The sequence below is a fragment of the Corvus kubaryi genome, unplaced genomic scaffold (assembly GCF_017639235.1).
Source record: "Corvus kubaryi isolate FWS band 111438036 unplaced genomic scaffold, C.kubaryi_AGA036_p1.0 72, whole genome shotgun sequence".
Classification (NCBI taxonomy): domain Eukaryota; kingdom Metazoa; phylum Chordata; class Aves; order Passeriformes; family Corvidae; genus Corvus; species Corvus kubaryi.
This window is the reverse complement of record NW_024582060.1, coordinates 459698-471768: the sequence shown is the minus strand read 5'-3', so window position 1 is coordinate 471768 and position 12071 is coordinate 459698. Positions and strand designations below refer to the sequence as shown.

The 12071-nt window shown below is 49.3% G+C and overlaps 2 protein-coding genes across 6 annotated transcripts in view; one reads left to right on the top strand and one right to left on the bottom strand.

Annotated features, from left to right (window-relative positions):
- NINJ2 (ninjurin 2) overlaps nt 1–1852 on the top strand; it is a 46066-nt gene extending 44214 nt beyond the window's left edge. For all 4 annotated transcript variants that reach the window (XM_042050337.1, XM_042050336.1, XM_042050339.1 and 1 more), the window contains exon 4: nt 798–1852. The gene's annotated coding sequence lies outside the window, so the exon portion shown is untranslated. The remainder of the gene's footprint in view (nt 1–797) is intronic.
- A 1575-nt stretch (nt 1853–3427) lies between these two features.
- Nucleotides 3428–12071, bottom strand: part of B4GALNT3 (beta-1,4-N-acetyl-galactosaminyltransferase 3) — a 64717-nt gene continuing 56073 nt past the window's right edge. For both annotated transcript variants that reach the window (XM_042050332.1, XM_042050333.1), the window contains 6 exons: nt 10905–11203; nt 10388–10541; nt 9628–9700; nt 9021–9174; nt 8167–8293; nt 3428–7380 (listed from right to left, as the gene is read on the bottom strand). In XM_042050332.1, the coding sequence (XP_041906266.1) occupies nt 7272–7380; nt 8167–8293; nt 9021–9174; nt 9628–9700; nt 10388–10541; nt 10905–11203 (916 nt within the window). In that variant the 3' untranslated portion in view covers nt 3428–7271. The remainder of the gene's footprint in view (nt 7381–8166; nt 8294–9020; nt 9175–9627; nt 9701–10387; nt 10542–10904; nt 11204–12071) is intronic.

Below are 12071 nucleotides of genomic sequence, written 5' to 3'. Positions count from 1 at the left end.
ACAAAGCCTTTCCAGAGGCACGTTGCTGTCCCACAAAAACCTGCAGCCATTGAACAAATTCCCTCAGAGGAGGAGGAGTTCTCCTCACTTGGTCTCTAAAGCAAGAACACCAAACATCCCAGTTGCTGGTATTTATCAGCAGCAAGTGGTTTTGGGAAGGCTGCAGAGTTCATGCTAGATACGAACAGCAGCTGTGGACGGCAGCTAAAGGTGGGGAGGAAAACCAGGTGTGTTCTGGGAGGAATTCAAAGATGGCAGCACTATGTGAGCAGAAGAAAAGCAAGGTGCTGGGTGAGATTGGGGGGGGGAGGGGGGAAGAGCTCTTCACAACAGCCACTGTGGTTTGGTAGGGACTGTTTTAAGCACCTAATGCTCATTTTCAAGGAAGCCCTGTAAATAAGAGTTCATCCAAATGCTTGGGTTCCCATGTCACATCAGTGAGGGAATGGCATGTTCTTAAATCAAAGCACTTTAGCTCAAGAAGCAAAATTCACGTTTCTTGCTCACATGACCAGCAAAATGTAAACACAGTTTAAACGCCACACACCAGGGCAACGGCCAAGGAGAAAGCTCAACAGACACATGCTACGGTGAGGCTGGGTGCAAAGGCCAGAAGCCTCTCCAGAAACACTGCTGGTTTGGGATCCAGAAGGGGGCAGGTGCTGAAGAGCAGCACCCAGCGTGTGTAGGGGCCGTTGTGGCACCGAGGGACCCAGTGGCTGTGGCTGCTGCTCTCCGGCCACGCAGCACAGAGGAGCCTGAGGTGACCTTACCAGCATTTCTTGTCTTCCCTGCAGGATCTGAGCAGTGCAGCTGGAAGGGAAAGCTCTCCTCCACGTTTCCACTGACCTCAGCAGGAGCCAATTGACAAATCCAGAAAACTGGGTTAAACTTCAAAACTCTGTGTGTGTCATAGCACACTGGCCCCTTACTGTAATGCTTTTGCAGTTCTGAGGGGTGGGAACATCACCTTTCCAAGCTAGAGCAAACTCTGCAGGAGAAAACTGCAGGAACAGCAGCAGCTATACATTTTAAAAATGCAGTTCTGTAAATCTCTTTTATTATTTTTGCTGCCTGCTTCATATACTCAATATTGGCTCATTTGGTAGAGAAGACTGATTGATTTACTTTTTAGGCTAAATAAATAAGTCTGGCTTTTTTTGTGTCTCAAACATAAGTTGATGCCCTTAAAGCAATTCTATCTAGTAGTGCACCTCCCAAATGTTGGAATGGATTTCTCAAACTAAAAAAGAAGTTTTCCTAGGAGGATAGAATGGTGTGTGCACATGAAGATAGCTAGAATCAGTTCAAATGTTTTCCTGGTTGTTTAAAATTAAATGTGACATAGTTAAGAAAACAATCAGATCTTTCCAGCATTGGAATGTTAACAAGGACAGAAAATAGTTATTGTGGTCTGATGTCATCATCAGGGACCTTCCAGGAATGATGTCAGAATAGCCTGACAATATTTAGGAGAAAATGAAGAAACATTACACATAAGGGGACAGCCCAGGCTCATTGCCACAATGAAAAATCACGGTTGCATAGCGTATTATTTGATTTTAAAAATTGCCATTATGGTTTAAAGTCTTAACACTAATATAAATGTTTTAAAATATATTTGGTTTATATTGACAGCTCTGGTAATTCTCTTGTACTAGAACAATTTGTTTCCTTTAAAAAAACCCCTTTGAATTAATGAGTTTCCAGATTTTTATGAACGAGTAAAAATTTTCGATCCTAATTTTTTTAACTCTATAGTCATGCTAAAAATGGTATTTTAATAGCCTTATGTACGCCTATTTAAATAATTACATGCTCTTTTGATTATTAAATGATTTTTGCCATTGTACTGCAGAATCAGAGTTCAGTAAGGACTTTTCATGTTGTATATCCTTGCCACCCCTGAGAGAGAAATGTCATGAAAGCATCCTCACACCGGTCTTCAGGAGCTACTGGGAGTGTCTGACAGATACAGACAGACTTCATTTGTACTCTGCGTTTGGCTTTACAACCCCAATTTTCTGTGTAAGTCACACGAGGTGCTGTTTTCTGAGAGGGTGTGAATGATCCTGCCCACGAAGGAGGTGGGTAAGGGCACGGGCCAGCAGCAGCTTAGCACCTGAAACTGACAGGGACTTTTTTGAGCTGAAGGAAAGTTGCATAAAAAGGGGAGGGTGGAAAGTACCAGTTATGTATTTACCAGAACCTGAAGAGGCAAAGCTGAGCACAGTCTGGCCTCTGGTGAAGCAGGCAGAGACTTGCTCCCCACTTGTTCTGGGGGATGACAGGTCTGGGGAGACTCTGAGTTTGCTGCTTAACCTGGTCCTCAGTCTCTGCTGTGACTGGCAGCAAACAGGGGTGGATGTTTCTGGGAAGCCTCTTATCCCGCCTCCTCTAGAAAAATGCTTCACTGTAGAGGTAGCAAAATGAGTTGTAGGCACAGTGAAACCACAAAGCCAAGGGCTCTCAGCCACTGCTGGCTGGCTGGGTTCATGGAAATGTAAAAAACTACGTATTCTGCGTGCAGACCCCAAACCCTAGGACTCATGGCTTCATGGAGCAGGAGGCAAAGCAATTAGCACTGATGACTGAATGTAAAGAGAGGGAAAAACAGAAAAGATTCAGCTGGGAAAGAAGCAGTGGGGGGAATTTCATTACCAGATCTTAACTTCATCGTTGTTTCAGAGAGCAACTAGATTGGGTATGGCAGCACGTGAGGCCTGCATGAGCACAGAAGGCTTCTGTCACCCATCCCAGGCAAGCAAAAGGCTGGCAGCACATTGGAATACTTTCCCTCCATCACCTTTAATATCAATTTCTTGTTATAGTGAAATCACACTCATTAGCAACCGTGGCTGCCTTTTCCCCTCTTCATGTGTGACTCCCATTGCTGCCAAGCTTTTGATACTCAAAGAGGGCCCAGTTGAAGCGAAAATGGGCCAAAATTGAATCCAAAGAAGTAGGTGCAGTGAAAGAGTGGACCTCCCATTTGTGTATGTAGGCTGTGCCAAGTACCGAGCTCAGGCCTAGGCTCTCACCTGTGGTCTTCTCCAGGAACTGTCCTCTGCTTGCCAGGAGGGTACCACTGTTTCCCACATTCTCTCATCACATCACACCCATGCTTTGCTGGAATGTGTATTTGTCCACTGTTTCCACCTTGTTTCACATGATATACCCATGTAGACAGCAAAAAACCTGGGTTTTTGCCATCCCATTTTCTGCAGATCTGGAGGGGACTGAAGCAGGGCTCACTCTTGGCTAACCTTGCCCACTGCATCTCCCACCCAGCTCTTGCTGGCTTGAGCAGAGAGTGATCTCTGGTGCTGGCTGTGCTTTCAGTTAATGAAGAGAGGAGCAACACCTGGTTTCTAATCCCTGCTGCACGGTGATGTGGGTGCAAAGTAACACACAGACAGAAGAGAGCTCTTGTAGGAAGACAATGTATTTATAAAACACGAGGGAGAATCTGTATATCCCCCAGCTCCAACAGAGAGGTGGCCCAGGAGTCGTCTTGAAGGCACAGAGCCACTTTAAGGCAGGTAACTCAAAGGGACAACTCAGATATTCAACACAAGGCATCTGTATCTAAAAAACAATCAACTTCAGACATTTGTAGACAATGAGGAGAGATGTTCATACCGGGCAAACATCAAGACAACGATGAAACAAATCATAATTTTCACACAATACACTTTGCTCAGATTAAAAGCCAGCCCTTCTTCATTCCCTTGCTGACCTGCAAAGCAAGCTCGAGCACCACAGCTCAGGCCTGAAGACACAGTCACATTTGTAGGCAGAGCCCCCTTGCCCTGCACCTCACACTCGGTGGCCCGGACTCCCCAGCCTGGTCACATCCCACCGTGGGGAAGGTCTCTTGTGCAGCATGGTCCATCATCTCCCCAGCCACAGAGCTTCCGCAGCAGCTTGCTCCTGGCCTGGTGCAAGGAAAATCCTATGCAACTGACTTCCTCCGGCTGTCCAGGCAGGACACAGCCAGGATGCACATGAAGGCCAGAAACCCCAGCACAGCTTCCTAAAAAGATCCTGGTGACAGAAATGGGACCAGCTGTTGAGAGGAGTCAGCTTCCTGGCCATGTCCTTTCACTGCATGGCTGAGGGATCCGCTCCTGCTGTGCTTCCTGCTCTCCCCCTCTTCGTGACTCTGTCTGGGGAGAAAAACTGCAGCTTGCTTTGGAAGAGGGGCAGCAGCCCCAGAGCGAAGCCCAGCACTGCTCCTGCAAGGTTTGCTGCTGGCCAGTAAACTGGGGACTGGGAGCTCCCTCCCTACAACCTGCAGTGAGGTCTCTGAGCATGTGGGCTGCAAGACAGGTTTTGTCCCCAAGGGCTCTCCAAGCTCCTCCATGGAGGCTGCCTGCTAGTGCCAATTAGTGTTTAGCTTACTACTGCAATGCTTGGATACCAACTGAGAATTCCCACTGGAAGGGAAGAACATTTGAGATGGCAGCCTTGACAGTGGGGAAACTGGCCATCAGGAAACTGGACTGAAAACCAGTAACTCCTTACATCTCCACCAAGGAGTCCTCATGAGGTAGTTCTGCTTACCACTGGCCTGGGCTACAAGCTGTGAAGGAAGGAGTACAGTCACAGCTGAAAAATGGGGGCAAAATCCTCAAATTCTGCTGGCAGTGCTGCAGTGAGGGGTGCACCCTACTGTCCAGTCCACTCTTTGCTGGCTGTCCTCTGTGGTGGGGAAGAGGGGCTACTCATGTCATTTAAGCCAAGTGAGTTACCTTCTGGATGCACCTAACTCTTGCCAGTGTCTGCAGGTGAATGCCAGCTGCTAACTTTAGGAGCTGCAGACCACATCCACAGCCAGATGTGAAAGCCCACAGTACAAGTAACTCTTGCTCCCTGTGCTCGACTTAGGAGCTGCCACCGAATCCAGCAGCTCTCCACCTGCAGACCGGGCACCATGCTGGTCCCAGCTTGATGGGGCCAGACAGCTGGGTCTGCTAACGCCTCGCTCGCCGTGTCCCGGCTCTCGCCCTCCCGACAGCCTCTCCCCATTCCACAGGGATTGCGTGACACAGCCAGCCTGGACAGGCTGTGCAGGCACAGTCCTGGAGCCTGGAAAGCAGCTCACCTGCACACTCATGGAGTTGTGCCTGTGTCTGAGGGAAGCACAGGCTCTGACATGCACCCAGAGCAGCACTGACACTGCACATTCCAGGCAGAAACAGAGCTTATTGCAACATTGCATCACGGGGCTCTGGTCTCCCAAACTCTTATAATACTTAAAAAAAAAAAGTGTTGACTCTGTCAGCCTCTTCCCTCTCACCCCAACTGCAGTGATTTAATTTCTTAGGATCTGCATGGGTAAAGTATTTTCCCTCAACAGGAAGACTACTCTGGCTTGGGCAGCTGGCTAAGGCTGCCTCTTCTGGGATATTCAGTGTCTCCATTCTGGCAAAGGCTCCACGGATTCAAAGACACAACCACCTCCTGTCTACATCTCACCACAGCTGCACACTGCACAGCAGAACTTTCTGGTATCTGGTTGACCTTTTCTAAATCCATCAGTCACAAAACCCAGATTGATGCAAACAGATGATTTGACACAATTTCTATCTCACATGCCAGAACTTGCACATTCAGTTTTCTACTGCAGTAGCGGAACTTGATGGACTCGTCGAGCACCACAGACCCAGTAATAAATGAATGCCTATTCTGAATTGGCATCTACTCCACCAGCAAAGAGCAAAAAAATCTAGTACCACGTCAGTTTTGCTTGTGTTCTGCATACATCCAGTACTCCTTCCCAGCAACTCCCCAGAGAACTGGGCACCATGAGCAGCATCCTCTGTCACACTCTCCTCTCAAGCTTGAGACCAGTAGCAGCCTTTTCAGCATGGTATGGGGACACTGAAGCTCCAGTGTAAAGCACTGAGTAAGCTGGGATTTCTGGGTTTAAACAGTCTTCTAAAATGGTTACAGGGTAAAATAATCTTGCCTTACACTTACAGGAGTTTTAGGGGATGAGACTTCCCTGTAGCACCAGGCCAGCTCTCTCTCCACAGTTCTTGCATCAGTGACAGCATGGGTTTGCCCATCCTTTTATTCACTCATCTGTCCTCACTGTTCATTACACCCAGTGCATGTGCCAAGACCTGAGGCCACCTCCTCCGTACCAGGCCAGAGCTCCCAGGGCTGCTCCAGAGATGAAGCACCAGCAGCTGTGCTGGTTCTTCAACCAAGAAGCCTGCTCTTGACATAAGAGTCAAGCTACAACAAGACCCAACTGTGAGGCCATAAATTATTAAATTAACTTTTAGATGCTGCATAAATGTACAGGATTTTGAGAGCTCTGTCTCCTCTTCTGACAAATCACAATATTTCAACTAATAAAATATTGCCACTTCTTCCCTGCTAGGATTTCCCTGATATTGTTAGGACAAACACACGTCTGTCAGATAAGGCTGCAAAGTTCCTCCTGAGATGCCCTGTTAGCTTCTCTGTACAGACCCTCCACTACCCTCAGGCAGTGGATCAATAATTCAGGTGGAATTGTAACGTCACCCTTGCCACTCGCCCAGCTACAGGCAAACGTGGCTCTTGTAAGGGAAATGTATTTGCATCTCCATCCATGGCCCATAATTTGCTCAACACAAGCACAGTTTTTCCTAATGACCAAAGTGAAAAGCACAGAGAACCATCTAAGCACCAGCAGCCTGAAGTGCCTATCAGCTCCTCCGCATCCAGATTTCCTTGAGCCAGCACATGGGCATGTGGGTGCAATACTGATCAGAGAACTTTGGTCCCCGGTCCAAAACCATGGATACTGGAGAGATGGCAAAGGAAAGGAAATGGGAGGAAATGGGGATGGTTGTGGGTTCTTTTTTTTTTTTTTTTTTTTCATTCAAGTATTGAATGAGAAGCTGCGTTGCTCTAAATAAACCATTCTGGGCTTAGGTGGGATTTATGTTGTTTGGTGCAAGACTCAACAGAAAACAAGGCACCTCTCCCACTGTACCTTCCACCAGACTGCATGGCAGGAAATGCAAGTCCTTCACTTGTCGACATCTCCCCCACATGCCTTCCCAGCCACACATGGATCCCACATCTTGGATACGATGGCTCACAAGAGAGGCTCCCACTCCGCTAGCCTGATCATCCCTTCCTCAGCTATGCCATCCCATCAGAGGGCTCTGGAGGCAGAGGAAGAGTTTGGGCACTCGGCTGTGTGCCCCAGTAAAGTGCACATCTGGATGAGATGGTGGACAGCTGCTGAACAGCTCTGGGATTGAAGGCTACAGTGTCTTCACCTGGCGTCGGTTCCACATGCCCCGCTTCGAGTGAAACCAGTGGAAAAAGTTTCTCAGGGAGAGACGCTCCACCTCCAGCCCAGCCTGTAAGATCCTGGCAGAAAGAAGAGTAGACTTAGGGAAAATTTCATCACAAAGGTACTGAGGGACTCAGCCTCAGGAAAACTCTTAAGTTGTGCTATTGACAAGAGACTGCAAGCAAATTGGATAGTCCAGAAGAGCTCAGGGGAATCCCATATCCATAAGCAGGAATCTAATGACACTTTCTGAGTACTTACACACCCTTGAGGGCAAGACTGGTCAGGAGTGCCTGCATATGCCAAGACAGGAGGAAAGACAGCTGGCAGCACTGGATTGCAGTCAGCTGACAGAAAAGACAGGACAGGCCCCAAACCCTACAACTCCAAACCCAGAGGCCCAGGATTTGTGCAGCGGAGATCCCTCATCACAAAATCCTCAGAAATTTTAACTGTACCTAATGATCTTCAAATGCTCTCCACCATTTGGTCTTCAAGGCAATTCAATTGCTAAATGTTATATGGGAAATGTGAGGGACCCAGACTGTGCTCTGCACTGCTTGAAGAGGACAAAGTCTTCACGATCACCAGTGCCTGATCTGCATGAGACCAACCGGCAGTGTGGCTGGAAGGCAGCAGAAAATAGCTCTTCTCTTACTAGTAGCTGCCGCAGAGTGTTTTGTGTCCCCTCACCTACTAGGTTTGAGGTCAGGATTTGCTCAAAGACCCTCCCTCACTGGCCAAGGTTATGGCGGCAGTAGTCATCTCAATCCCCTCAAATCCCCACTCCTGTGGTCATTGGTTCTCCAAGATCTGATGGGCTTCCCCTCCTGAGCACTTGAACAATGACGATGGATGCCTACCTGTCCAGGAGTTCCCAGTCCTCTCCACCCCAGCGGTCCCGAAACTCTTTTGTGTTCATGCCTCCGATTTTGTCCAGGTCAGACTTGTATATGCCCAGGAGACCAAACCCATTCACCTCCCAGTAGCCTGAGGAGAGCACAAAAGAGGCACAGCTTTGTTGGGGCTTTGAACCATTGATGGCTCTAGCAGAGCCGCTGGAGTGAGACTCAAGCTACCTTTAGCACAGTGTTGGCACCAGGGAGCAAACTCAGCATCAAAGCAGAGCCAACCACGCCAACCAGCTTTGGGAATGAGAAAGGCGTGTGGACAGACAGCGTGGTCTGTCCTGTCAACTTGTTAGCAGAGCCTCTCACATCTCCTGTCTGGCAACACAGCTCCTGGACTGTCCCAGCTTCCCAGGGTTGTCCCTGTGCCTGGATGGCTCAGGATGGCCACCTCTGTCTAAAGGAAATCCTATGCTAAGATGATCTGTGCCACTTTTCTCCCTCCAGCTTGGCTTGTTTCCCTCAGCCCTGGTCCACCAGCTCTCCTCGGGATAGGCTGTGCCCCCTAAGAAAAGAGAGATATGGACAGACAGGAATAAAGGAGGGTTTTTCCAAGGTCCTTAAATCCATAAAGAGCCCTAGGAAACAACATCAGACAAAGGGCTCTGCTAACTTTTTGATCTCAAATTCCAGGTACCTGATGCTGTTAAACCCCACCCTATGTCTAACACACACTCACGCAGTGGACCTAGAAGTACCTCGAGCTCCAGACCTTGACAGTACCAGAAGAACCAATCTAGAGGAGGCAGGCACTTTCTTCTTTCCCCATTTCCCAGAGTCTGAACCGAGGAGGCTCCACACCCTCTTACCATCAGGCCACTGTGGGGACATCCCGCAGTGCAGCCTCATGACCATGGGTGCAAAGGCCATCTTGCCTTCCACGCAGTGCTTCCTGATTGAATCAATGACTCCAGCTGGGAAGTGGATGTGGAGGTCACACAGGAAGACAATGCTGTGCGGGTCCTGCAACCAATCATACCGGTTGGGAAAAAAACAGGTTGACTTTCAGTAAGTCTTTCTTGAGGGGCAGGAAGACAGAGACACGGGAGCCAAAGTCTCATTACTGCATCAGAAACTGAAATCCCAAGGGCTGGAAAAATGTCCATTGAGTGGATGTTCAATGAAGAGTGTGAAATACCATGACTGTGGCCTGGCAGAGCCAGGATCACAAAGCTGCTGCTGCTGCTTTCCCTCCTGTCTGACAGTCCCAGCAGGTGGACAAGAATCAAACAGAGCACAGGCTCCTCAGAATAAAGAGACCCTTACTCTGGAAGGGCAGGAAACACACCTACATTTGAACTGGTCTGCTAGGCTACTCCCTTCCCTAAAATCCAGCGTGTTCAGTACCAAAGGCAGTGGCAACACCAGACACATCCTGTAAACTTCCCTGTCCACCCCAAGGCCCCCCTGACTCACCGTTACGAGGTCTATCCCCGCCTGCAGCCCGGCAGAACGCTCGAAATTGCCCGTCAGCTTCAGGTACCGATAGCTGGGGGTCAGAGGTGAAGGGGAAGTTCAGAGGCACAGGAAGCACCGCAGGCAGCGCTGCACCAGCACTGGGCTGTGGAGCTGCCCTGGCCCCGTGCACCCTGTGAAGCACAGGAAGCCTCTGCTGGGGGAGCGCACAGGCCCAGCACTGCTCCCAGCCCCAGTGTGCTCACAAGAGTCTTGCCCCTGTGCAGTGCCTAGCAAAACTCTTCTCAGCTCTAGCCCAGCTCTGTCCTAGGACTAGACCTGGAAACCCCTGGCACGTAAGGGAAATAACCAGCCAAGGCTGTTTCAGATCAGAGTAGGGACATTCCAGCAAGCAGAGGTCTCCATACTCTCTGTCCCACTTCTCACAGCTTTCTTGTCTTTTCTGCCCTCCCCCTGCCCCATCACTGTGAGACTTGCTTTCTCTTCTCTCTTGCAATCTTGAAACAAGAGACAAATTCAACAAATTTGGCTGGAAGACTACACCAGGTATTGCCTTACACTTTTCTAAAACGGTTCCATGAAAATATGTGTATGCACATCGTAACAAAAACATATTCATGTGTATGTGCAAGGTCTGGATGGATGGAGTCTGGTTTTCCAGCTGCAGCAGGCTGTGGCTGGTCAACACAGAGACTCCCAGATGTGCTGTTTGCAGGCACACATGTGTGAGTGGCTTTTTGTGACCAAGCAGTGCTCCCACCTGTGCAAGGTCGATCTTTTCAGAGCCTTCTCTACATCCATGTCATCACTGCTGTAGTCTGTGATGATGATGCTGAAGTAGGGATCCTTAGTGACTCGGAATAGCTCTTCCATGTCAGAGATGAACTGCAGCACCCAACGTGCCTGGTTTTTCACTAGGTGTATTGCAACACAGGGAGAATCAAAGCAAGCTGATTTCAATGGTGGTGTTTTTTCATAACAGGCAAGGTTTCTTGCCTTCTGTTAAACCACAAGAACCTTTCATGGATGATGAAATAGGCCCAGGCTGAAAACCTGCTCCAAGGAGCCAAGGAATCAGTGTGGGTTCTCTCCCACCATGTGACAGGGGTTTTCTCCGAGGTTACAAGCCATGGGTGCTTGGGCCCTATCACATTTCTGAGGGTATTTAACTTGGAGGGAACAGAAACTGGAAGTGACCCAAGTAAGGTGGTTGAGACTGGCTCAGACCCACTGCCCAGGACTGCCCTCGATGTCCTGGGGAGGCAGGTCCCCCTTACCTGGCACCACAAAGTGAACCACGGCCCGGTGGCTCCAGGAGAATCCCTGGGGCCAGCACAGCTCTGGCTCGTTGGCCGCAGCCATCAGATGCCGCCGGCGGCCCCATGCCAGGTTCCTCATCTTCCTCTCATCCTCCTCGCTGCCGCCAGCGCCCTGCCAGCCCCGCGCAAAGACGTACTCGGAGAGGCGCACGAGCCGCCCCCCCTGCTCCCGCAGCTCCAGCTCCAGCAGGTAGCGGCTGCCCCGCATGCGGTCCTGGCGCTTCTCCACGTTCACGATGCGCTGCAGCTGGAAGCGCCTGCAGGAGACACGGCTGCCCTGCACACCAGCCCCCCTCTCCCACCTCCAGCCCCCCTCTCCCACCTCCAGCCCTGCTGCGCTCCTTCCTCCAGGCCAGCACAACCTTTTTTGTCCCCGGCTTCCCCCTGCTTTGCTGCACTGCTTCCAAAGTCCCATGGGAATGTTTAGCACCTGTTTCTCCTAAATCCACAAGCATGTGGGTAAGACCTGGTATTCCAGCCAAGAGAAAATATTTGGCAAGAGAAATGAAATAAAGGTGACACAGAAAATAACAAATGTGTCTGAATGATTGTGTAGGGCTGGTAATAGTGAGTGTATTCAACACCACCTACAACGATCTTGGCACAGGGAGCGTGTTTGGGCTACTGAAACCGGCTCATGACAGCTTATCAAATAAGAATATGGAGTAGGACTGAGCAATCATACAGTAAAAACTGGCAGGACTTGTACCTTCAGAATGGCCAAAACTGGATGAAATGCCAGGGCATGCCCTTTCGGATCATAACAAGAGTTTCTGCTATAACATAGATGCTTGTCAGTTAAAAATCCTGAGAAAAGCTTGTGTGTACTGATCAGTTACACCTGACTGACTGATGTGACCCTGAAAAAGCAAATGTGATCTTAATATGTAGCATTAGGCCTACTTCCAGCAGGCATTAGAAGCTAGTAACAGCCATTCCAGGATACTGTCACTTTTGCATAGGAAGATTTGCACCAACTGAAACCTGCATGGAAAAAGATGGATAAAAAACTTATAAAAATTAAGGTCAGGCCAACAGAAGGGTCAGGAGTCAGATTGTTTAGCTTATGAAGGCACAGAGGAAGTGTGTCTGTTTGCCAGAAGGGATGGTAAGTCTTGAGAAGAA